The 27,269-nt window shown below is 38.1% G+C and overlaps 1 protein-coding gene across 5 annotated transcripts in view; it reads right to left on the reverse strand.

Moving 5' to 3' along the window:
• Positions 1-27,269, reverse strand: part of Ten-m (teneurin transmembrane protein Ten-m) — a 624,351-nt gene that overhangs the window by 86,513 nt on the left and 510,569 nt on the right. For 4 of the 5 annotated variants that reach the window (XM_074111143.1, XM_074111144.1, XM_074111140.1 and 1 more), the window contains one exon: positions 9,778-9,816. The exons of the other annotated variant lie outside the window; for it this stretch is intronic. In XM_074111143.1, the coding sequence (XP_073967244.1) occupies positions 9,778-9,816 (39 nt within the window). The remainder of the gene's footprint in view (positions 1-9,777; positions 9,817-27,269) is intronic. 5 annotated transcript variants of the gene reach the window in all.

Raw genomic sequence — 27,269 nt, forward strand, 5'->3', positions numbered from 1 at the left:
CTGACTAAAAGAAGATCGCTTCGATATTTTATAGATGGAGTGCATAAAGATGTACCATCGTATTTTACCGGGAAAGGTATGTATGTATAAACTCTTTATTGCACATACAAATAAAAATACAAATACACAGAGAGGAGAACAAAGGCGAGCTTATCCCTAAAAAGGGATCTCTTCCAGCTAATCTAGTCAAGAGAAAACATTTTGTTATATAGAGGATAATTTATTTACGTTACATAAGTATTTTACATTCAGAATTTATTACATCTGGCAGTAAAATTAAAATTTGCGCTAAAAAAAATACATGAGAATCCCCAAAAATTGCATCGGGATTTTAATATTGAAACTGTGTTTTTTGTTCATTGAACATATTATATAAAAAATACAAGTCTACATACAAGCTATAACAAAGTCGTAAATCAGTTAATAATTTGGCATTTGGTATGTGGCTTTGTATACAATGTGTTACCAACAGCCAAGCTTTTTTTAAGGGAGGTTAAAGTAATGTATTTCTGTACTGTAACTTAACCATGACAATGTCATCAATCAAAATTAATGCCATGAATTGATAAACTAAAATTCTGATTTTTTAACATTCTAACTAAATTAATTATACCTAATAAATATTTATAATTTTATATTTATATAATAAATTATAATTTTATATTTAAGTATATAATAAATTAATGTCACGGTTAAGTTACAGAAAAACGTTACTTCAACCTCCCTTAACCCTTTAACCGCCATTGTCTAAATTATAAGACACAAATTATCCAGCTCATTTCGCCGCAGTCTTATAATTAAGACAAAATGTCATGTAGTTTCGGTGTAGGTGGCGACACGGACACGTACGAACGAAAACGTATTGGCGGTTAATAGGTTAAAAAAAGCCCGGCTGCCAGTAACACACTGCATGGGTTTGAAATATCCTAATCAACAATTTCTATACATCTTTGCCCAGAGGGTAGAGACGTATATATTTTGATACGTCTTCTACTTGTTTTTTTCAGCCAACAGATTCTCCACTAAGCACAAAGTCGGCATATCATTAAAAATACGGGCGTGATACACAATGTGTTTTACATCATTAATAAACGCGTCAAGATACTCAATACAATTCAAAGTACTTAGCTCTGAAAGGCGCATGAAAAGCGCCAGGAACGTCGATTATCGCCGCCTTAACGATAACAACAGCAATTTTTCATACACCGTCTCGAGACCGTTACAACCTTTATTGTAAAACGGAAAATCACCCACCATTGTTTAACTAAAGGAAAAACGGATATCCTCAACGAGTGTCAGCCGCTTTAACGATAAAAAAATAATGCAAATTCACTTCAGGGAGCTATCTACTGAAATAATGTCCGATCGTTACATAGATAACTGGAGTTTTTCCGTTAAATCGAGCCTTTCTCGTTTAACGACATTGCCCTTCGTTAAACTGAAAAGTGATTCAGGTAGTCATTTGTGTCGAGTGTCTCTTTTCATTTGTTGGACTCTTTTGAACGTGTTCTAAATGTGTTTTTGTGTTATTTCCCGGCTCGAGTACTGGGCCAGAGGATTTACTTGAGATAATGATTGTTTTTTTAACGTTTTCCTCCATTTTTAGGGTTCTGTACATCGAAAGGAAAAAAACGGTATCCATATAGGATCACTTTTTGTCCGTCTGTCTGTCTGAATGTCAAGACCCTTTTTCTCAGGAACCCGTGGAGTTATCAAGCTGAATTTCATATCAAACACTCAAGTCTACTGTCCCTTGAAGCTATGAAAAAAATCACACTTCTAAGCCAACGCAATTAAAAGATACAGCCATTTATGCTGCAAATTTTCGACATTCGCAAGGGAATCAAAACCTACGGGGTACTTCCCGTCAACTCAGAATCTTGAAATTTGGTACGAAGCAACGTTTTATAGCACAAATAAAGGAAAAATTGCGAAAAGCGTAACTTTAAATAAACATATTTTTAATAAATTGTACGGAACCCTCGGTGCGCGAGTCCGACTCGCACTTGGCTAGCTTTTTGGTGTTTGGACGCAATTATTACGATTGAAGGTTAATTTTATTCATGTCTTTGAGCTATTCCCTCAAAAAATTATAAAAAAAGTACAAGGATGCGGTGCGGTAGAGATGGCAAGACAACCTGGACACGGAATTGAACGTATGGCAAAAGTACATATAGCCGTTGGCAAGCATACCTACATCAATTTCGAATGTGATATCGTACAGATCCGTAATAAATACAAAAGAGAGCACGTTACTTGTACGAGTACGTATAATTAGAGCATAACAAAACATTTTTTTTATCCTTCGTCGGTTAATGGCATCGACTTGAAACTTGGTACGGAAGTAGTTTGGATGACAATGCAATTATAGTCAACAAAAAATACATTAAAATGTTTTTTTTTTTACAATTATTTATTTTCTAGCATACCTAGTTAGCTTGAGTTTGACCACACGCCTAATACGGCGCACGTTTGCTTATAAATGCATATAAAACCCTAGCTTTAATGACCTTTCAATTTTTAGTGATAAATAAAACAGAAATTAACAGCAGCGATTCATGAAACAAATCGCGTTTAATAAAAATATCAAAGCACTTCTTTTCTACAGAGTGCAGCTGCAAGAATTATGAGTTGCATAGGTAAAGATTGGCTCAACAGCGCTGCATTCAATCGTTAAAGGCTATCGATAAAGGCCTAAATTCCTGTTGATAAACTAACTAACATTGGGCTATAGAAACATAATCATAAAGTCTAAAATTGAAGTGTTATGGAAGCAGATATACGTCCAATGGAATGTCTTTAGTTTTCTTCGGTATCAGTCATCGGCAAACGAAATATATTATTGAGAGTGGGAACACACAGGTGCCATTGGTGCGGCACGTATGGCGTGATGCTATATTTTTTATAAAAAAAGTGAATTAGGAAATTTATTATTGACGTCGTGTCTTTGATTTCATGGAATAATAGAAAACGTGTAGTTTTGTTCATAGAAACAAAGCACTTTCTTTATAACATTTTTTACGATATTGTAGACGACGCATACACACACACACATACACATTACAAACAAATATGTTATTTCTTTGATTTACATAAGGTTGTGGGTTGGTTAAGGTTCTTTAGATTTAATAAATAAAAGCTTGAGGGTATCGTTAAAGCTGTTCTGTTAGCTAGTCGCCGCTGTCACGTGATACGAACTCTGCGTGCGCTAACGCTGCCACAACTCGATTTTACATGTTTTTGGTGTTTTAATTGTTAAACCAGTGCCCAGTGAGTTCCTTACAGATATCGAAAGCAATTTACATTAATGTGAATAAATCATCACCCGTCCTGCTTAAAGTCAATGATAAACAACAGATCTTAACATATTTCCATAGACCTCTATGTCTTGCAGTTAGGCGTACAAATATTTTTCATCACACTTGCTCGTAAACAGTGTCGAAATATGCAGGCTACCTTGGTTGCAACCCCCAAATAAAACCCTTGACCTTAATGTGCTTGTCATGAAACCCGTGGTCGGTAAACGAGTCATTGCGCGTACACATTGTCTTGTCATGAAGCCCAAGGTCGGTCAATGAGTAAATGTCCGTACTGATGGCGCTGCGCATGGTGTAGCAGCAGGACCACATGCACACGCGGCTCAGGCACATGCTGCGGAAGGGGGTGGGGGAGGGCGGCGCTGCCAAGAGCGCAGCCTAAGGTATTGCCAATATTTGGAACAATTATATTTTTTCTTTTAGAAATATAAAATTTTACTTGCAAATGTGATGAAAAACATTGTATGTCGCACGGGCGGTACTAGAATTACGAACTAGACGTGTGCGCCGCGCCGACCCGCCGCCGCCGCCGCCATTTTTTCGCCGCCGCCGCCGCCGATCAGCGTATCGGCGTATAATCGGCGCGAGTTCAAAATATTTTCTATACTGAATTTCTGACTTTCGAAGCATTCTATATTTTACTACAATGAATCATTATTAGTCATTGGTTACATCATCATCATCTCAGCCATAGATCGTCCACTGTTGGACATAGGCCTTCCCCGTAGACATCCAGTTGCTTGGGTTGGCAGCGACTTGCATCCACCGTGAACCCGCGGCTTTAACCAAGTCATCGCTCTATCTCGTTGGTGGACGTCCTGCTGCGCTTGCCGATCCGCGGTCTCCACTCCAGAACTTCTGTTCTCCGTGCTATATGGCCTGCCCATTGCCACTTCAACGAGCTATTTCGCTTGGCTATGTCGGTGACCCTTCTATGTATCTCCTCATTTCTGATTCGATCCCGTAGAGAAACCCCAAGCATAGCTTCCATAGCTCGCTGAGCAACTCTGAGCCTATTTATAAGGCATATAGTGAAGCACAACGTCTCGGATCCATATGTCATCACTGGCAACTGGCAACACACATTGGTTAAAGACTTTTGTCTTAGGACACTGAGGAATTTTGTACGAAAAGACGTTGCGGAGTTTCCCAAACGCTGACAATCCGGGTTGGATTCGACGATTGACCTCCTTCTCGAAGTTGGACTTACCTAATTGGACGGTTTGTCCTAGGTATCATACGCGTCAACAACTTCAAGAACCAAATTCTCCACCAAAATAGGGGTAGGCACCACATGGACATTCGACATGACCTTTGTCTTGTCCCTGTTCATTTTGAGGCCCACCCGTTGGGAGACTCGATTGAGGCCTTGGAGCATCGTGCTGAGTTCTTCCATCGACTTTGCCATGACCACCACGATATCGTCGGAAAACCGAAGGTGAGTGATGTTGTATTCGCCGTTGATATTGATGCCTAGTCCTTTCCATTCCAGAAGCTTGAAGGCGTCTTCCAAACCGGCAGCAAACAGTGTCGAAGATATGACATCTCCCTGTCTTACGCCTCTTTTCAAGGGCATCAGGCATCAGGGCAGGGGGGCCTTTGAACTCTGTTCCTGTACTCGGACCGACATAGTGGCATTTTTATACAAACACTTCAACACTTCGATATATCGATAGTCGATACGATACGGCATCGTTGCAGAGACTCTAACACCGCCCACGTTTCGACCGAATCAAAGGCTTTCTCGTAGTCCACAAACGAGAACATAGCGGCAAGTTATACTCTTCGTTCTTCTGTATGACCTGCCGCAGCGTATGAATGTGGTCTACGGTAGCCTTTTCGGAACCCGGCTTGTTCGGTTGGCTGAAAGCTATCGACCCTGCATTCGAGACGATATAAAATGACCCTGGAAAGCAGCTTATAAACATGGCTCAACAGCGAGATGGGCCTGTAGGTCTTCAATAGGGTGTTATCGCCCTTCATGAAGGAAGAACAACAACATAACGCTCTTGTTCCACGCTTCTGGCGTTGTGCCTTCGAGCAAGATGGAATTAAAGAGCCTCTGAAGGACTTTAAGAGCCGGTGATCCACCCGCCTTCCGAAGCTCTGACGTAATTCCGTCCTCACCCGGCGCCTTGTTGTTCTTAAGCTGTTTCAGGGCCATCCTTATCTCGTACAGACTGATGTCCGGATATCTTCTGTATAGTGTCGGGTCAGTTTGGCTCTTGGGTCTTGAGTCGCCGCGCTGAAAACAGGCTTAGTGACTGACTCGTAGAGCCGTCCATAGAACTCCTCGATTTCCCTTAACACTTCTGCTTTAGTCCACGCTACACTGCCATCATCTCTCTTCAACTTTGTCATTTGGTTTTGGCCGATAGACATATCTCTTGCGAACACTTTAGAGCCTTTATTCCACTCAATCTGTATCTTTAACACGAGCAGTATTAAAGGTACGAATATCGTGTCGCAAGGATTTCGAAATTTGTCTATTCAGCATCATCGGGAGACTGCAGTCGAAGCGAGCGTCGTTCAGCCATAAGGTTACTCATACATACATAGGGTATACTCCGAGAGCTTCCGAGTTCTACTGGTACGGTGAATCTTAAAGAAGAGAAGAAGAAAAAAGGTCCCGTTTAAGTCCAAAACGGGTGGACAAAATGATATTTGTCCGTGACAATTACAGCCGCTGCAAGGCGTCAATTAAAGCTTCATTGTCTGTACATTTTATCTAATCTTGTTATAAAAAATTTGTCTACAAATTAAACAGTTCTATTTAAAATCTCCGCGCCGAAATCACGCCGAAAACACGCCGCCGCCGCCGATTTTTGACCGGCGCCCGCCGCCGTAGATTTTAGCATCGGCGCACACGTCTATTACGAACATCGACTCATTAAAGCCCTGTCTTCGACTTCGGGCTTCTAATGGACTCTCGTTCGTAATTCCTTATTTACCGCCCTTAAGACACAATGTACTATTGCAGTTATATGTTTTGGAATTAGTGTAGAGACATACCTATTGTTTACACCAAACACCGTTGCTATGCCAATCCGTTTAATACTTTTTTTTTTTCGGACGGCTTTTACAGCTTACCGGAGAGAGAGCGAGCAACCAGATGGGCTGCTCAGCAAGTGGGTTGACCGTTTAATACTCAATCATTCAACTATCTTAATGGTTTTACAGTCAGTCAAACGTTATCTAGGTTATTTTTAAGTACAGCGACACCTATCGGTCAATAAAGTAACTATCGTCTAAAACACCTATCTATCTCGTCTCCTGGAATATACGACAAATCATTAGGTTACCATGGCCTTTTATCTGATTGTGACGAAGGCCAAAAAGAGTTGTGTTTAAATTATGAGTCACACACCCGCCGACTCAAAATAGAAAATTTTCATAGCTCTACTTAGTAATAAAAATAACTCCTTACATCTTTTAATTAAGCCGAATTATTCACTCAAATTCATTCACCTATTCCCGTTAACATTGGATCTATTAATCATAGTTAGCAAATTTGAAAGGCAATATTATGGGAAATTTTCGAATTGTTAACAGAATCGTGTCCTTTTGAGGCGCTTTGAACCCGCGATGGCGACAATCAAGAACGTTATTCAAAAATTCTCAAGGTAATATTCGCGGGACGTTTTGTAAAGAAGTTTTGTATCGAAGGCTTGGAATAAATTAAATTAAATTGGCGAAGCAATAAATTTTTAGTCGGCGACTTCGTTCGGAAGAAGCTTGCGGCTCGGTTATATTTGAGTTAGAATTTATAATAAAATAATAATAAATATCAGGGGTTAAATTACGAATAGATTTACGGCTGTCCCTATCTCTAGAGTACCTATAAACAAATTAAGCCTTCATTCCTAGTTTGGAACTCCAATTTTTTTGACAGCAATTTCTAGTAGGCATATATTACATACAAATTTCAAAGAAATCGAATCATTAGGTAGGTACCTAGTGACATCCACGAAGACACGTGATTTTGTCAAAATTAGACAATAAGAACCACGGCACGCGTCATCGTGAATGACTACCTATACTTTGGTTAAAAAAATATTTTAACTAACCCACTGCGCTTAAGTATTGTACGCAACCCCCTACGTTTCATTCCGAAATGTAGGGGGTTGCGTACACTTACCTACTGCGAACGATTACCTCACATGACTCTACTATGTGGACCGGTCAGACCTTTTTGTTGACTCTGACTGTTTATTATGTGGTGTACAATAAAGAGTTATTGTATTCTTTTATAAAGACGTAAATAATGTTTTTGTCAAAATAGCTCAACTTTTTTACTATAAAATTTTGTTTCCATACACTCAAGAAATAGCTTATCTTTAGAAAATTGAAGTTTTTTTTCGCAAAAACTGGGCCAACTCAGCTCAAACATAACCATTTACACTGTGAACATTAAGCACTTTTTGAACACTAAAACTATATCCGTAAGCTCGAACATTACCAAAATTAATTTTCGTTAACCACCTACTCGGCAAAGCGAACTCCATGCTTCCCGAAAACTTGTTCTAACTCGTAAACAATCGCGTTTAACGCAATTTGCGTGCTCGGGCGAGTACCGTTCGAGTTGCCGAGGTACCGCGGCAACGGCAGAGTTTTGAGTAAGTGCTCGAGATTGCGAGATGCTTGCCTATTCCCCGTTAATTTATTGCTTGTTTGTTAATCTATGGCTTAATTGGATCTGCCGGAGCGTGGTTTGAAGTCTGCCCCGCTTATGCTTAGCGATTGGGTTCTGCGGTTATATTAATATATTAGCTTTTAACCGCGGCTTTACCCAGCCGTTAAAATTATCAAGGTCATTAAAATTATGTACACCTGAAGTAATGATGTAACTGAAATTCCAAGCTGTAAGTTGCAAAAAATATATCGGGCGAAGGTCGATTTGAAATGACGACAAATAAGTTTCTGTCTCCAATTTAATTTTTAATGCAGGCTTTTTTAGCTAACTGTACTTTTTGTTGACTGAACTTTGTGACCCTATTTGCAAATGTATACCAAATTTCAAGTCAATCCGACCTCTGATAGTCGATCAAAATGGAGCTGAAAGATTGACCCAAAAACAACAAACAGGGCAGGTTAAATAAAAGCTTGTGATAACCTAACCTAACCATCAAAAAGTTGGAAAACCCCCGACTTTGTCACTTCAAAGTTCAATATCTCAAAAACGGCTGAACCGATTTTGATAAAACATATCTAAGAACCATTGCTAGAAAACCTGCTTTCAATAAAAAAAAACCGCAATTAAATATTCCCACCCGTTTACGAGCTACGGTGCCACAGACAGACAGACAGACGCACATAGCGGTCAAACTTATAACAACCCTCTTTTTGCGTCGGGAGTTAAAAACAATCACTGTAAATACGAGTACTTAGCTAGTAGCTGCTTGCTCCAGCTTTGCACGATACTATTTTATTTCGTACGAAGCTTGTCCTGAGATTTACAAACACATAAAAAAAAACTAAGAATAGCCATTAAAAGAATAGTTAGCTGTTCTGCAGAATCTGAGGGCAGCAGCGCGCTCTATTGTCAACTCCGCGCTCCGTACGCCAGCATTGCGGTGTGGAAGGCAAGGGAAAGCCATCGCCACTATTTTCCCTAGAAATCGTCATGAAGTTTCACTAATGATTTTCATCCGACGACCACCACTCTGATGATTTCTGCAGTGAGTTTATTTATTACAGATAATTTTTTTGTCTCACCAGTTATAGATGCCTACAAAAGTTGAGTCTATTGTTTGAATTTATGCAGAACACGGCCGTTGTGCTAACCGTGACATCAAAGGTGCTCAACAGAGTGCAAATGTAGAAAACTTTTTATCAAATTTCACGCGCACACAAAGTAAATTGCAAATTTGTTTGATTTATTTGACGAATAGTGGGTGGATGCGTGCTACTCCGAGCGAGAGAGCGCAATTATTTACGGTGGGGTACTCATTTCTGTGCAGCGAGAAAGAAGTGAGATTGATTTGTTGAGAAAAGCGTTCGTGGTTCTCACTTTTTTCGTATACAAGTGGATTTTTAAGTCGTCGTACGCCAATTTTTTAGAAAGAGATAGACCGCTTTCCAGAAGGACCTCATGTCGCAGTTATTCAAAAATATCGCCGAGTGTAGTTCATTTCTAAACTTGTAGAAAAGGGCAAAAAGTTGCGAGTAAATTGAATTTACTATTTTAATTTCGAATTTTTGAGTACACCGTGTCCAAATGTATGGATCATATTTTCACTTTGACAACTCACTTGATTCTCACGCGTGTATTTAGCAGCAGAACTGATGGTAACATGGTAGGTGCGTTTCGGAAAAGAGTGATGGATTTGCTCAATACCGCGTCCGTTGAATGGAAAAAATTGATGGATATTATGTCGAAGTTTTCTATGCGAATTTTTCCCCTTCCATTATATTTATCCAAGTCCATTCATAATGGTGTGCGTTAATAATATTTACTCACGTTCGTGGTCTGAGCGGTCGTATGTGGATCTCAGCATGCCTGGAAAGACGGAAAGGGGTTTAAATAAGGGGTTTTGGAGGGGTAAACTCGTAGCTTGCATAAAAAAAATTAACGAGAAAGGTTTTATTTTCGTCTACTTTTTATGACCAATAGCATCATTAAAAATAAAATGAAATTAAAAATGTGTAGGTATTAGCAAACACAAGGATGCTTCAGCTTAAAATGAAAATTAACATAGGTTGCTAATTTGGCAATCGATGAAAGGCTGTGTGTGGATTGAAGGTACAGTCAAGGTCAAGGATTCTTTACACTTTACTACCTTGTCACAATATGACATCTGGCAATTGTATACAAAGCTTCAAACATTAAGTAACAGCGACAAAGGTAAAGTGCAAAGATATTTTTGACTTCGACTGTACTAAATTAAGCAATCAAAATAAAATATAATAGATACGACTGAAAGCGCGTTGGTAATTAGGCAATGGCCAAAATGTGTGTGTGTGTGTGTGTGTGTGTGTGTGTGTGTGTGTGTGTCGTATAATGTGCGTTTGATTAGTTGTGGTTCGATTCAGGAAATTATCTTTTTGTGTACAAGGGTATCCTTTCAAAATTACCTAAACGTTAAAATCCATTCTGCAATTATAATTATATTTTCATTTGTAGTTGATTTAGTTTAATGCTTACTTGAATTAGTATCGATATTTTTGGACTTGATACAGATTCTACGATTGGCGGTGATTTTGCTGGAAAAAATAACTTAGAATTTTAGTTGTTAAGCATGGTTTAAGCTTGTTAGTTAGCATTTTGACACTATTAAATTGAGCTTAACATTTGCACAGTTGCCATTATATATATCAGAGCAATAGATAAGAAGTCTTGAGATACTCATTATCCCACGGAAAATTTGATGTTTAGACTCAGAAGTAATATGCCTATATTTAAATGATCGTAACTGTCTACAGATAAAAAATATCCGTAGGCACTTTTGATGCGAGTCATATCGTGCTGACCTTCCACCAGTCACACTAATTAACTCAATTATAAAACTAATAAATACATAGGCAAGCCATTCATCAATTATATGCACATCCGTAACTACATTCATAACACGCTTGGACAAAGCGGGCCAATTAGATAACGTTCGAGAACATTCGGGAACGTTTGGAAACGTTCGGAAACGTTCGGCGACGTCGGCTAACGTTGGCACGTGTTAATTGGCCGCGTTTTGTGCAGCGCTTTCGCCTTCACGTGCAAGCTTTCATTGTCAATTGTCTTGCGTTCATAATATTGCCGTAAATGGACGACTAGATGGCTTCCCCCGTGAAAATTAGAACCGGCCACGCGCGAGTCGGCCTCGCACATCGAGGGTTACGTACAAATTATCATCATCATCATCACCCCAGCTTACATACGACTTACTCCTGAGCAAGAACATCAAATTTATTCTAAATGGTGAAAACTACTGGAGGTAAATAATTAGCTTATGTGTGTTTCGTTAGCTTTGAACGTGAGTTGTAATAATTTTTATTTTGAAAAAAATCTTTTAGTTCATTGATATGAACCTCCGCAAAGTAACACTTGATTCAATCAATTATTGAAAAAAAAAACTTTCTGCCAAGTTTCTTGCGGCGCATTCATGGCAATGTGGTTTTCCGAAAGCGCTGGTCTCTTGATGGTAAGAGATCACCACTGCCCATAAACATCTGCAACACCAGGGGTATTGCAGATGCGTTGCCAACCTAGAGGCCTAAGATGGGATACCTCAAGTGCCAGTAATTTCACCGGCTTTCTTACTCTCCACGCCGAAACACAACAGTGCAAGCACTGCTGCTTCACGGCAGGATTAGCGAGCAAGATGGTGGTAGCAATCCGGGCGGACCTTGCACAAGGTCCTACCACCTGCTGTGAAAAGCTGCTGTGTAAATTGCTGTGAAAGAGCCCTTACAGTTTGATTTTTGATCGTGTCCAGTCATTTTGACTGTTAAAGGACTCCTACATACATGCAGGAAAACAGCTCAAGTTAATGTTTGTCAAACCCTGCGAAGAAGAAGTTTTGCGGAGATTCATTTAGAGAATGACACCCTTGGAAACCCGGTCGATTATTGTAGTTCCGAGTATGTCTTGTATCTGACAGATGTCACACTTGCGTCGCATGCTTCCGGCTGCCAAAACGCCGGGCGCGGTTTCTAGAAAACGTCCTAAGAAAACAAGGTGTAGAGTTCCGTTTCGAATCGCGAAGTTATTTTTGGCAATACAAATTTCGTTTTAGATTGAATTGACGTTTACTTTTCGCAACTTTGTGTTAATTTTGTATCAAATTAATTGAATTTTGAGAACAAATTTGACTAGCCGGTGGCAGCGGGCTGTTCGATTCGGTAGCGGACACTGAGTTAAAGAAAAATATCAATGTTTCCCACTTCAACTTGAAATAGAGGTAAACTCTTTTGTGGTCTAAAAATAGGTACTAACGTACATTTTCTTATTTTTTTTGACCGGTCAAACGCAAAGCGTCCCCGTTACCGCATGGGCAAAATATTTACGTAGTTGAGGTCAAGTGATTCTTTTGAAATTTTGCGAGCAAGATCAATCTATGGAATTCATTCGTCGATTTATATTTAGATTTCATATGTAGATAGCTGGAGATCTGGAATAAAACATAGGCTACTGTTTATTCCGATAGGCTACTTTTTATTCTGATATTCCCACGGGATAGGGATAAAATCTCGAAACAACAACCGCTGGGCTTAGAGTCATGAAATTTGACATGATTGTTGTTTTTAATGTAACGTCAATGACTAGTGAGAAATAAATGGCGGAGCATACGTAAACGTAAAAACTATTGTGAGGGCTACAGTCGAAGAAGTCACTAGTAATCAGTGAAAGATATTATTGTGAACAGCAACTGCACCAGCAATAGCCTAGATTGAAACAGAATAGTTGTTGCAGTCACCGGATACGGCTTGGACGCGGACAATGATATAGCGAACGGGCGCAGCCTGTTCCCTATTTGACCAACGTGACAACTGTCAGTGACATATGTCGAGTGACAATGTATGCTTTTTCTTTCAGCGCCTCTTCAATCCTGAATTTGGCCGTTAGCTTTTTGTATTCGTCTCTATCAGCTGGAACAGCTGTTCGACGGAAGCGATGCCGGTCTACTCTCGGATGTTCCGCAGCCTAAAAAAAAAATACAAAAAGATTCCAAAAACCAATCTTATAAATTACTACTTAAAAAGTAGAATTACTGTCTTAGCAAATTAAGGTATTTGACAATAAATGCAAAAAACTAACTTAAAATAAGATAAAGGCTGTTCTGATGTCTGAGGTTTTCAGTTATTTAATTAAAACCTTGTGTATATGTTGGTATGCTAGTGCAGTGAGGCAGTGCACTGGGACAGTTCTCACGGGACACAATTGTTCATACCAATTTGTGGACATCGACTGGTAAATTCAGCTCAGTAACTGACATAATTATATCGCTTCCAAAGGCAACAATTAGCAAGTTAAATATTGCATACGGCGGTCATTGAGTTAGTAATTGTAGCTTTTGTGTTGAACTGAGTTATTTTTCTTTAACTATGAGAAATTATACGACATATATCGTTTTTATAGCTAATTATATGTACCTACGCCTAGTGTTTACCCGCGGCTTGAATTGAAATTTCGGGATTTTTTAAGATTCCTGTGGGAATTTGCGAAAATTAAATCGTGGTTTTCACTGACGTTACATAAGAAAGAAATATGTCAAACTTCATGACTCTAAGACCAGCGGGTGTTGTTTCAAGATTTTATCCCTATTCCGTGGGAACATTGGAATAAAAAGTAGCCCATGTTTTATTCCAGATGTCCAGCTATCTACATACCAAATTTCATCCAAATCCGTCTAGCCGTTTCAGCGTGAAGCAGTAACAAACATACTCACTCACTCACTCACTCAGTATTCAGTACTTATTTACTTTCTTATTATTTATTCACTCTCTTCTTAGTATCTATTCACTCACAAACTTTCACGTTTATTCCATTGAATAAAAAACGGTCAAGTGCGAGTCGGACTTGTGCACCGAGATTCTGTGCTGCTACTTGTATCATGCTAACCTACTAATACATATATTATGTGCATGTCTGTGATGCGATAGCAGAATCTTCGGAATAACGCAAAGGATATGCCGATATTCCCACGGGATAAAATTCTAAAACCTTAACCGCTAAGTACAGTGAGATTAAATTTAGCACAAGTGTTCGTCATCCAATCGGAATCACAATGGAATTGCCATGAAAATTTTGTTTGAAAATGAACGTAAGTAAACTTTTTTGTATATAAATAAAGAAACCTACACAAACAACCAACAAAAGCAACACAATTTACAAATGTTGATATACATATATAAAAGCGAACTTATCCCTTTAAGGGATCTCTACCAAGAGAAGATAATTTTTTGGAAACCTGGGATTTCGTTTTAAATGCTAGAACCATCTAGAACTTATAGATTACGCGTGCGAAGCCGCGGTTAAAAGCTAGTTAAACAATTATATATGTATATATGTTTAAGACTCAGACCTTTGCAATATGGCAGTGATAACAGGCAATTTCGGAATATTGTTATGATTGTCAACGCATCCCTCCGCGAAGGCTTTCTCCGCGAATTTACTACAAGCGCGAGAACTGGTTATCGGATGGGAGGTTCCGCAGAATATTTTTAAGATGCATTTAAAATAAGAAATGTTTAAGATTTTGCAATTTTGATGGCCCAATGAAAGCGTTATTTGTTTGTCATCAGGTCATCAGTCTCTGTACAGAGTCTATAAAAGGGAAGAGGGAATACTGAAATATCTTTCACTTTTGCCCAAAATCTTCAAAAGACATTACAAAGACACAGTGATAAATATGTTTTGCTTGTGTTAGTAGTTAGTTAAATTCCAACAGCGATTTTGCTTTGGAGAAAATTATATAAATATAACCAAGTTTCTTGAGGAGCATTCTTCTTGGCAAGCTCAGCGTAGGACGTCCACCAACGAGATGGACAGATGACCCGGCTAAAGTTGAAGGTTCACGGTGGATACAGGCCGCTTTCAACCGAAGCAACTGAAGGTATAGAGGAGCCCTATGTCCAACAGTGGACGTCCTAGGGCTGGTATGATGATGATAATTCTTGGAAATGATGGTCTTTCTGAAAGCGCTGTTACAATACAGCTACAGCCTTGTAGCCTAAACGCAGAATAAACGTTCAATTTTTAGTGGACCCTTTTAGGCATGGTTTCCAATCCTGCAGAACCCTAAAAGTATCCCTAGACATCGCGGCGCGTAACTCGTATTTCTTTTAATAATGCGACGGAAATTGTGGAAGTTCCGTTAAAAACGTCATTCATGTTCGAGTACGTGATAATTCGGGATCTCGTCACATTGCCGAACGGAATGATTGGAGTACAATTGGGTGTGTTATTGGTTTATTTTATTGTTAGAAAGGCTCACTGTTGTATCCGATTACATTTCAAGTTGTGTAATTAAGGAGGACAATATAGAGGTGCGCGAAATGTGTTACTTAATAGAATAAAGTGATCTTTGGCTCACGAAATATACCTGTATCATTCATTTAGCTCACTAGCACATTTGGCTCAGTAGGGTGACAGCACCAATCCTGGACATGTTAAGCAATAGACAACAAGGAATCGATGCTTTGCAGGGCATCATTCATTAGTTTAAAAGAAAGTTCCGTTTCATGCAATTTGTGCTAACAGAAAAAAACGGGTTATTCCCACCTGTTACCACCAAAATACCACGTAACTAATGGGAATAAAAATTCCCATCTGTTACCACCAAACTAATTATTGGTAACAACTGGGATTTTTTTCCCAGTAGTTGCCACCAATTTCTTTAGTGGGTATGAGATGGGAAAAAAATCCAATTAGTTACCACCACATTCGTTTTAATTTTCAGCAGTTTATTGTCAACATATTAAAAAAGGTTCTATTCTATTCAATATTTATGGAGTTATTTTATCTTATCGCGAATATTTTTCCTATCTGTTACCACTAAAGTAATTGGTGGTAACTACTGGGAAAAATCCCAGTAGTTACCATCAATTGCTTTAGTGGTAACTACTGGGATTTTTTTCCAGTAGTTACAACTGAGTTCTTTAGTGGCCAAAGATGGGAAAAAAATCCCAGCTGTTACCACTGGCAAAAATTGGTACCATTATGTGTCCTTGTCCATGGCTGGTGCCATCACCTACTCGTTCATGTGATTCATATGTTGAGTAACTTATCTGTGGTTTGAAGTTTTCATGCCGTTTACATAATTCGAAACATTGCTTGGTCTGATTGGCAGGCAAGTGGATCAGCCCGAACTGTAACCTGTACCCATTTATTTGCAAATCATTTCAGTTAGCAAGACAAGATAGGAATGATTGTGCGTGTGTGCTTGCGCCGCCCGTTCGCAACCGTTCGTTTCTTTTAATCATTCACTCATCGGCTCATCATTCTCAATCAAACTTTTCGCCTTGCCAGAGCGAGTGAGAAAGTACGGAACCTTCACGCAAGTCTAATTTCACTTATTCCCATTTAACTTTTCTACCATTACTGCTGTCATAAGAGGTAAGAGGTAAGTCTTTATCCCTTACCGCCATGCATCAACAATGCATCGCAGCCGACTTCCGCCGGCCCGCGCCACGCGCCACGACCGACGACTCACGACCGACGCTCACGACCGCATTGTCAGCCATTTTTTGGCCGTAAATCGTAATTTATCGTGGTCGCTCGTGACAAACTGGCCAGTTACATTTTGACCTAATAACACGACTATCAATTTTCGACTCTGTTTTTCGAACATCAAATGTTCCAGTTTAAAATGTGATTTCGATTGGATTTATTCTTCTTTAAATATGTTTGAATTTGGAATGGGTTTGTGAGTGGCGGTTTTTTTGTTAATACTTTTGTTTTTACATGCGGGCCGATTGAAACTAGGCTTTAGTGTGAGGGCTTTAGAGTTTAGACAGATTGTAGTGTTTGTAATTTGACAATGACCGTTTTCATAGAGGAATCAAGGTTTTGGTCGCAACTTTGTGTTGGGCACTAATACCAGTGGAGTCACATAAAACAATCTTTACTTTATTTTCTTTTCTTGACTAATAATTAAGACAGAGTGTGCCGATTGGAGCGCGATGCGGCGAGCAACTTTGCTTTCAAAGCGTTCTTTGCTAAACTTATTGTATCCTTTGGCAGATACAATAATATATTCTATCTAGACTTTTGATAATCTGATTATTAAATTGTTATAGTTGTGTTATCGTATTAGTTAACTTTTGTTTTTTTTAAATAAGTAGGTATAATCAACGACGGTTATGAAGTAAATACTGACACATTGCATAACTATGAAGTTTATGAAAATTAACAACATGTACCCTTGCTTGGAATAAAATGCTATATTATGTATTTTGCAGGTGGTAGGATCTTGTGCAAGGTCCGCCCGGATTGCTACCACCATCTTGCTCGCTAATCCTGCCGTGAAGCAGCAGTGCTTGCACTGTTGTGTTTCGGCGTGGAGAGTAAGACAGCCGGTGAAATTACTGGCACGCGAGGTATCCCATCTTAGGCCTCTAGGTTGGCAATGCGTCTGCAATACCCCTGGTGTTGCAGATGTTTATGGGCGGCGGTGATCTCTTACCATCAGGAGACCCACTTGCTCGATTGCCATCCAGTCAAATAAAAAAAAAAAAAAAATGTAGTGAGTGTTCTGTCGGATGTAACAATGAAGCATTGCATTTTTGTCTATGATTCATAATGTCAATATTCAGAAATTTCATTGTTGTGGTATATCAGGATTTTCTTTATAACGGCCGTTGATTGTAGAGTTCAACGGCTGTCAAACTCACTGATTAATTTATTTCTCAGTAAATGCAATTTAATGAACCGCTTAATTTAGTTTCATCAATTATGATTCAGCAAGGAGATAAATAAGCTAGTTCTAAACAAAAGAAGTCAAAGTGCACGCCACAGATTATAAAGACAGACTGTTCACTCAGCAGTTAAAACTAGATAAGTTTGTGTATTTTATTCGTAACTGCTTCGGGATGAATTGAATTTTGTACGTAATAACTCAAGCTATGACTGATTTTCGTGTAATAAAGCACAACTGTGAACTTTAAATATCTAAAGGTCATTTATCGGCTAAATTTACGAATTAAATTTAATCAAAATTGACTAGTTCCCTATCCCAGGGGAACTAACAAAAAAAAAACTCTTTTTAAAGCATCTTTTTGAATAAACAAACTTGAGAAAAACATACTTAAATATCTAATTATCTTCATAGGACTTCAAGTTTTGTAGTCAGGTGCTTATTCACTGGGCTATACGGTCGTATGTCGGAGTCGGTGGTACTATAACAGCAAAATAAGTTTTTTTTAAATCTGTGGTCTCACAGTAATTTTTAAGCGCTAATAAAACAAGTGATCTATCTGTATTGTTGAGCTGTGTCCAAATACCACTTGTGGCTCATCATGACAGCTTGTATGCAGATGTGATCTCAATAATTTGACATCATTGGCTTATTTACAACGCGGTGTCATTCAATTACATCAATTAATGATATGTCACTGCACTAAATACCTAGTACATTAAACATTAGAGCGTGCTTCTTTTTTGTTTCGCTAGCTTTAATTGCTAGCTTGAAAGAATTACTTTCTGCCAAGTTTCTGCTTCATTCTTTTTAGCAATGACGGTCTTTCTGAAAACGGCAGTAGTTTAAAAAACGAGGCATGCAAAAGCGCCCTTTACAGCCTATTTGCAGAGTACAGTTTTTGATTTTGATTTTTAAAACCCAGTTCAAACTTGGAAGACAAATTTTACTAGGGTGCTCTACATCGCGAGACCGTGAAGAGGACGGATTCAAAGTAGGCAATCGAACGCCGTAATGTAAAGCAAACTGCACGTTTTTTGCAAGTCTATACTGAGCTTTAGTTATAAAACATTACATCACAATTTTAATGAGTTAAAATAATAAGCACGATTATATTATAATCGGCTGCACAAAAATAAAGTTTCGCAAGACATTCATATTTAAGTAATAAATAATGTCGATTACGCGCATCTCAATTAACTCTAAGGCCCGATATGGAGTTATAGTTGAATATCACTGAAACAGCAAACCAACTTTAACTTCGGATACAATGAAAATTTTACCTTAATGTTGAGTGGTAGGGTTAGGTTTCGCGTGCGCATGCGATAAGTTGTGGGACCTTGTCTCTGTAACATGGCTTCGTAAGGTATCCATATCATACGTACTTACATACATTTTGACCCGTTTGTCGGCTTTCCCTTCATGCGGTACACGAATCGAATCATTTTGTTTTATTACATTAAAGTAAGCAGAATAGTGCCAAGTTGCGCTTTTTAACCGACTAAGCAAAAGAGAAGGGTTATGATTATAGCAGTATGTATACATCGTGTTATTTTTGATTTACGTTAACTTTAAGGGAGCATTTCAACAGGTCTTTTGAAGTTAATTTCTCCAAGACACTAGTGACCTAACTCTTACTGTTTAAAAAACAATCAAAGGTTAAGAGAATTAATCCTAATAATATAATGTTGTCCTGTTTTTAATAAAAATATTTTACATGTTACTAACTTAGTTTTTAAAATTACTAACATTATTTTTAAAATTTATACTAACAAGAATGAGATCAATGTTATCTTTATGAATTCAATAAATTATTATTATTAACTATGCGCAGTAAGACAGAGTGAAGGTTCTTAATTTGTTTTTTTTTATGTCCGTGACTTATTTTTATTTGGCCCAAAAGTTAATTACTAGCTAGCTCCTCTCAATGAACTGACGTCTGTCAAAGTTAAAGAAAATAAAAAAATCACGGTGTATATTAGCTGGTCATGTAAAATCTTGCAGTTAACTTGCCTCTTGGGTCAAATCTCACAAGTTTATTTTGATCCAGTTTCAGTGGTCGGATAGACTTGAAATTTGGTATACATAGGTATGCTTATTGGATGACAATGTAAGACAGTATACAGTAGAGTCAACAGAAACTACAGTCAGCAAAAAGCTTATATTAAAAATGAAGTTTTTTACAAACATATTTATCTCTCCACTTAAACCAGGTTTTCTGTCTTTTCGGCGAAATATTATTCCCAAATGTTTAATTTGCCAACTGTTTCATTTCCCAACTCACGACATTCTCTAAGACCACATTTTTTTCCGAACTTTCATAAAACAAACCTAACTTAACCTATAGTGTTCTATAAAACCACAAGAAAATACACTAAGATAAATTTTGCTTTCGGAAAAAAATCGAGATTTGGAAAATAAAACAGTTTGGCAAATGAAATATTTGGGAATTATATTTCTGTGAAAATGTCTATTTTTCATACAATACATAATAATGAACTGTATTCAAACAAGAAACGACACAAAATCTAATAATACTAAATCTAATAATACTAATCTAATAAAAGGCAGATCTGGTTACTTTGCGTTTGTATAAAAACAATGTATAGTAAAAACTTGAGACATTTAAACAGTTTTATGTGGAACTCATTTATCACGCGGAATGCGCGTCACACGCGTACTGATCAACAAGTAGATATGCCATATTCTATGATTAATGTACCGAATGTCCGCGAGCTCTTGATAAATCTCTATAAGTTTTTCCCTCCGAAGGTTCGAGAGGATATTACTTTTTTAGATAACATCTGGAACCCTTTGGTTGCTTGCAGTTCGGTTTTTCCGCAATACGATTGGTATATACATAGTTATGTAGAAAGAAGTGTGTCTTAAAATCTCCGGAGTCAGGAAATCCCAGTCCCGTTCTACTACGGTCCAAGCACTCTCATTCTGAAAGGAGGCCTGTGCGTTATAGTGGGACGGATGGGATGGATAAAACGCCGACGGGAGGCTTCTACATTTGTCACCCTACCCATTGATTGTGTGGGATGAAATAAGGCATTTTTGATTCACTTACTACTTTTGGGAATGGATAATGACGTAGATAAAGAATGTTTGTTTGTTTGTTTGTTTATACCTCTTTATTGTACAAAAAGGAAAAACAAAAATGTTACAAAAAAAGTGCTAAGTACAAAGGCAGACTTTGAGTGGTAGAGAAGAGAAATCAAAAAATTAGGATCGACAAATAGAGCAAAACATTTGAATACTTAAATAAAAATGCATAATATATAACATCTCATCATCATGTATCTTGGGTTCGAACCTAGCCTTGTACCTTTTGAGATTTTAGGAACTCATGTGCGAAATTAACTTAAAATTAACCATGGAATTTTCGGTTTAGGAAAACTCAAGAAAACTGACATATAACTGAAACGCAAATCGCTTGCGTGTAGAGTTTCCAAGCCCTCTCATTCTGAGAGGAGGCTTGTGCTCTGCATTACGACGTACATAGGCCAAGATGATCCCTCAAATTCTTTAAAAAAAAGCACACCCAGTTCCATCATCAAGCTCTCGGCCTAACCTGCTTTTACAACAAAACCTCGAGTCTCGTACCTCACAGCATCCCTATAAGGGCTGGCCGGTCCTGTCGGGCCGGTCGAGAATGGCCGTGCCCAAATACAGACCGCGCTAAAAAGGACGATAAGAAAGTACAGCTTTTGTCGACACGGCCCGACAATGTCGTCTATAGCTGGTTTTGAGCCTTATTTATAGTTTTTTTCTGTTATAATTCGTAAACGCTGTACTGGGTGCTGTGTTTAGTAAATCATGATCATCCTAGCCCACGTTCCACCGCTGGGCACATGCATACTCTCAGAATCCTTTTTTCAGAAAACGACTCCTTAGTTGTTGTAACAACAACAACTACAAATATTCTTTATTCAGCACCACAAATCGTACAAAAAATGTACACACAAACACACACACACACACACACACACACACACACACACACACACACACACACACACACACACACACACACACACACACACACACACACACACACACACACACACAAACATCACGCCGGTATTCCCAAATGGGGTAGGCAGAGCACACGAAACTGCTTCAGAGCCACTTTTAGCAATTTTAGGTTTAAAGTTTGACAAAAACGGTACAATAGTGCCTACGGTATACCTTAACCTATATCCTCAGTCGCCTCTTACGACATCCACGGAAGAAATGGAGAGGTGTACGTAATACTAACCTGACACCACTCGGGTAAACAAAAAGTTTATGGAATTACAAAATGCAGGGTAAAACAATAATAGGCGGTCAAAAAGCGATCTCTTCCCGCTACTTAGATATAGAAAATAATACAAATATGTCAAAGTAGGTGGCGGAACCAAATATATATACGAGTACTCACGTAAATTATCAATGAAAAATGCCAATAGACCGTAATAATATATGTGAGACAAGGACAACCGCTGGAGTTAACGAGTTCTTGAGTGGAGTGGTCTTGGCAATCGTAGTGTAGGACGCCCTCCGGCCAGGTGGAGTGACGATCTGCGAAAGGCTGCTGGTAGAAGCTGGATGCGTCTAGCCGAGGACAGGGCATAATGGCGCTCTTTGGCGGAGGCCTATGTCCAGCAGTGGACTGCTATAGGCTGATGATGATAATGATGTTGATGATGTGAGACAAGGATATAGGAAATTAGGAGATGTAACGAACAAAACAAAAATAACACAGAAGGACTGAAGACAGAGTTAAGATAGTAGTGTCAAATAGTGAAACTTGCAAACTGCAGGTGGTAGGCCCTATTACAAGGTCCGCCCGGATTGCACTGTTGTGTTTCGGAGTGGATTGAGTTATCCCATCTTAGACCTCTAGGTTGGCAACGCTTCTGCAATCCCCCTGGTATTACAGGTGTCTATGGGCGGTGGTGATTTCTTCCCATCAGGAGACCTACTTGCTTGTTTGCCATACAGTCGAATTTTAAAAAAACTCAACGAGATTTTTTAAATTACTCTCGTTCTCTCGTAAGCAATGCAGGAGACTAGACTTATATTGATGCTGTGGTGATCTTAGGTACATTTTGGCGAGCATCGGGGCTTAATGCAAAGCCGGCACAGCGGCGGCTGGCAGAGATAAATGGGCATCGACACAACATATATTATATGTTGGTGCGATAATTTATTACATAAACGTTGGTGGATGTTGGGACGTGATAATTAAGGACGGAGTTTGTGTGACTGATTGCTTAGTGTGAGGTGTAGATGAAGTTTTGGTGCGATGGTTTGCGTTTAAGAATTGTTAAATACTATCTGTTATATTTCGCGGGAGCCATGCGTTTTTTTTTACAAGATAAATAATATCCTACGGATCTTCTTAAGTGGCTATATCCATGCCAAATTTCATGTTCATTTGCCCAAATTTCATGCCCTATAATAATAACGTAATTATTTCATTTATCATAAGCAGTTTTTTCTTCAGAATTGTTATTAAACTTACCTTACTTAGGTACTGCATTCAATAAGACGACATTTCAAAAAATCCCGCACACAACACGGTTACTTACATTTTGTGGCAAACTTTGGTATGGCAAGTAAATTATGACAAATGTAATTTTGTTACGGGAAGCGAAGTGATTCGGGTTAAGACGCTTCTACTGTTAATTTAATGACTTAGGATAGCTTTAATTACTTGTAGTGCAGTTGATTGAATTACAATAATGCTTATTATACAATGAACTAAAAGAATTTCCTTGCTCACCCGCGACCTTACGATATAGCTAAGCTTATGCAAAATATGCGTGTTCATGCAGTTCCTCCACCTCCACACTGTAAGAAAACACACAAATCACACAAACCCATCTATCACCACCACCACACTACGCTGACGCGTTTCGAACTCAACCAGAGCTCATCTTCAGAGTGACACAACCGTACACCATGCTACCAGTTGTTAGAGTTGTTTGATATTTTGCATAAGCTTAGCTATCGTAAAGTCGCGGGTGAGCAAGGAAATTCTTTTAGTTCATTGATATGGACCTCCGCAAAGTAACGCCTGATTCAATAAATTGCTTATTATACAGTTTCTTTACATATTAGGACAAATATTTTGATTATTGCATATTAACCTTTGTGCTACTAATGTCATGTTGACATCTTATACTTTTGTTAAACAAATCATAGTGAAATTGACTATTAAAAGGTTCATCCCTGGGCCATGATTTAATTAGTTCGACTGTACATATTTCAAAAGGATGTATGTATGTCAATTCCTTACTGTACACAAGAAAAGAAACAAATCCTTTGAGATACAATTAACTATTTTGATCACTTTTTTCTTGCACAGATCAAACTCAACACAAGATTCTAGAGGTTTTTTAAAATGATTTATTAATTATTTCCGGAGAATAATGATAATAAAATATTTAGAGTAAGTCCTGGTGATCTTTCACAATGAGTTTATAAAATACCTGTTGTTAAAAGTATTTGTTTGTACCTAAACAATGTTATAACTTATCTAAGTATTCTGAGGGCAGTTAGGTCCAATAAAAGTTGCAGATATCTAGATAAGAAAAAATGTACACAAAACGACATGCTGTATAACATTATAAAACTCAATCCACAAGATTTCCCCCAACGCTCGTTACACGGAAAAACATTCCCTCCAAAAAACAATTCAACAAAAAAACCCCCAAGTTGAACAAATAAGTTCCCAAAGAATTTCTCGAATACCTTTTATTAGGGGGATGGTAGTTAATTTTAATGCTGGCAGTAATTAACGAATCTTTGGACCCTCAAGTGCGCACGAGTGGGGCTTAATCGCGTTGGACGGGCTCAAGATGGTGGCGGGAGCGGCAAGAGGCGCTGAAGCGGAAACAACTCGTGTAGTAACAACACTAGATTTATGAGTCACTTGCCACTGTTCGTAGTTTGCTCGTATAAAGACAATTGAGTTTATTAATAATAACATTGGAAAGAAAGAAAGAGAGATATTTATTTTGGGTCCATAATTACCACCACCTTGTAATAAGACTAAAACTAGCACTAAAACTAAATTACTTGGTGACACGATAATAGGATACCACTTTCGATAAGTGCCTCCACTCAGCATTTGCATTCGCGACGTATTTACTAAGAGTATGTTTAGTACTCAACTAAATTAGGCACAGGTGGCTTTTCATTCCCGTGTTTTGACCGTACTTTTAGGTACTTATGTTGTTATACTCTGCCATATACAAGCAACCGGTCTCCATAATCAATACCTAGTTATTATTTCTTTGTTGTTTTATTGTTATTTAATCGGATGGTGTGGAGATCAAGAGGAGAGGCCTTTGCCCAGCAGTGGGACACTATTGTAGGCTAGTTAAAAAAAATCGGATAGATGGGTAAAGATTCTGTAAACAAAACTAAAACACACATGTAAATGTGTTTATAGTAACTTGAAAACTTACTACAAAATAATGGCCTTAGTTTGTAGTATTAGTATCTATGAACGCGATTTGGTTAACCATGAAAACCACGGCCTATCTCGCTTTTATTAAAATTTAAATTCGAACGCCACCGCGTGTGGCTTGCACCAAACCTCTTGAAGTAAGAAAGCAGTTTTTCTTGGATTTTTCATACGAAAGCGGAGGTAAATTAGATAATATCCGCTTAATGAGGAGTTATCAACGCAGCTCGAGAGCTCATTCAATATTATGCAAGTTTCTTACTTTTTAATAAAATATTACATTTATTATATTACCAATAAAAATATTTTTCTACTTTTTATTTTTATACCAGAGGGGTATATTATAACGTACACGTGGGTAATGTATTTTTGGTAATTTTTTTTTGGAAACGGTTAAGTATTAGTTAACAAGCACATCGAAGAATAAATAATAAACAGATTTTGTCATCCATCCATCATCAGCTGGAAGAGGTCCACTGTCTAAAGTCGCTTCCTTCGAACTCTCACGATGTTATCAGTCTGTCTAGTGATTCTAGTGAGAGGCCTACCAACGCTTCGTCTTTCAGCTTTATCCGGATCTATATATTTATCTCATCATCATCATTATTATTCCATCCATCATAATTCATGTGTCCAGCAGTGGGACAGACCTCCTCTCAGAATGAGAAGGCTATCTATGTATGTATTGGGTATATATTAAAACCAATCCGTGACAGTCTCAGAACCAAAATATTAAATTTAATTACACCTAAAACCGCCCAGAGGGACTCCATTCCAATATAATCCGGAGAAATACACAATATTAAAATATGACTGCGGTCGGGGATGCAATCAGCATCTGATCACGTGTTCCTTTTGAGAGCGGCTTATCTTACCCATGGCTAGGGATGCTACGATATATCGATACATGGACACCCAAAAATATCGATATCGAAGATCCAGCGATATCGGTATAAAGAAATCTCAGTATGTCGAAATAAAACGTCGAAAGACCCGTCCAAATATCCGCAAAATCGAGTAAAATGACATTACCGGCAACACTACCGTATATATGTCTGAAAATACGAATATGTATACTACTCTAATCTGTGGTGGGTTGGGTGAGTGCTTAGAATTACTTAATTTTGGATGTATAAAAAAATTAAAACCGATTGTTTAAAGTATCCCCCTTAGGCAAGGTCCCAAAGATGCTGGCTGCGTTCCTTCTTTAGCTAAGTTTAGTAGGTAATTATGAAGGTATTTTAAGTTTACGATAGTTTTATGTAAATAGTTTCAATTTAATTGTTTTATACTTATATTTGTCAGTATTTTTTATTTTTGTAATATCTCTGTACTGCTTTTGGTGATCAATAAAGAATATTTGTATTGTATTGTATTATCGATATCGATATTTAAAAAAAAAAACCTTACATCCCTACCCTTGGCGTTATCCGCCCTCAGAGGAAGAAGACGTTAACGCTCAGTAACAGGGTTGGTTTCGTACTGAAACGCTGATCGTGCTCGGTTTTCTTTGAACGTAATTATGTAGCAAATTTTGAGGGTATTAATTCAGGCTAAGCTGATTCGGCGAGACCTATTGAGTTGCGTAAATTAATGCGTTTTTTTGATTATGGATAAGAAATGATGGGGGATTGATTATGCTGATATTTCTTAAGGTTTTAGCTTTGATGAAGGAGTGTATAGGTACGTGCTAGATATTGATGGCTTATGGAAACTCTACTGAATGTTTGAGTTTTAGGGTATGATTCTTTGAAGACTTACAAAAATATTTGTACTTTTAGCTAACCAATGAATCGAATACCTGGTATTGTATCAGGAAACTATACGTATATTTTAAACTCTCTCTCTCTCTCTCTCTCTCTGAATATTTTTGCACCTAGGTATATGACTGTTTATTTCTTATGTTTTTTATATTATTATAAATTTTAAATTATTATTTTTTCGTATACGTAGTGTAACGTTTCGGCTCCACATAAAACCAAAGTGTGGCAACACATGCTGTATAGCCCTTCTAGATGTCCTGTCGAGTCACCACCGTAAATGAGTTTTATCGATAGTTTTAGTTTTATTACTTTAAAATGGTGGTACTAATGGAACCAAATAAATCTCTTTCTTTCCTAGTAAATGAATAAAAAAATA

Source organism: Choristoneura fumiferana, chromosome 2 (genome assembly GCF_025370935.1).
Source record: "Choristoneura fumiferana chromosome 2, NRCan_CFum_1, whole genome shotgun sequence".
Classification (NCBI taxonomy): domain Eukaryota; kingdom Metazoa; phylum Arthropoda; class Insecta; order Lepidoptera; family Tortricidae; genus Choristoneura; species Choristoneura fumiferana.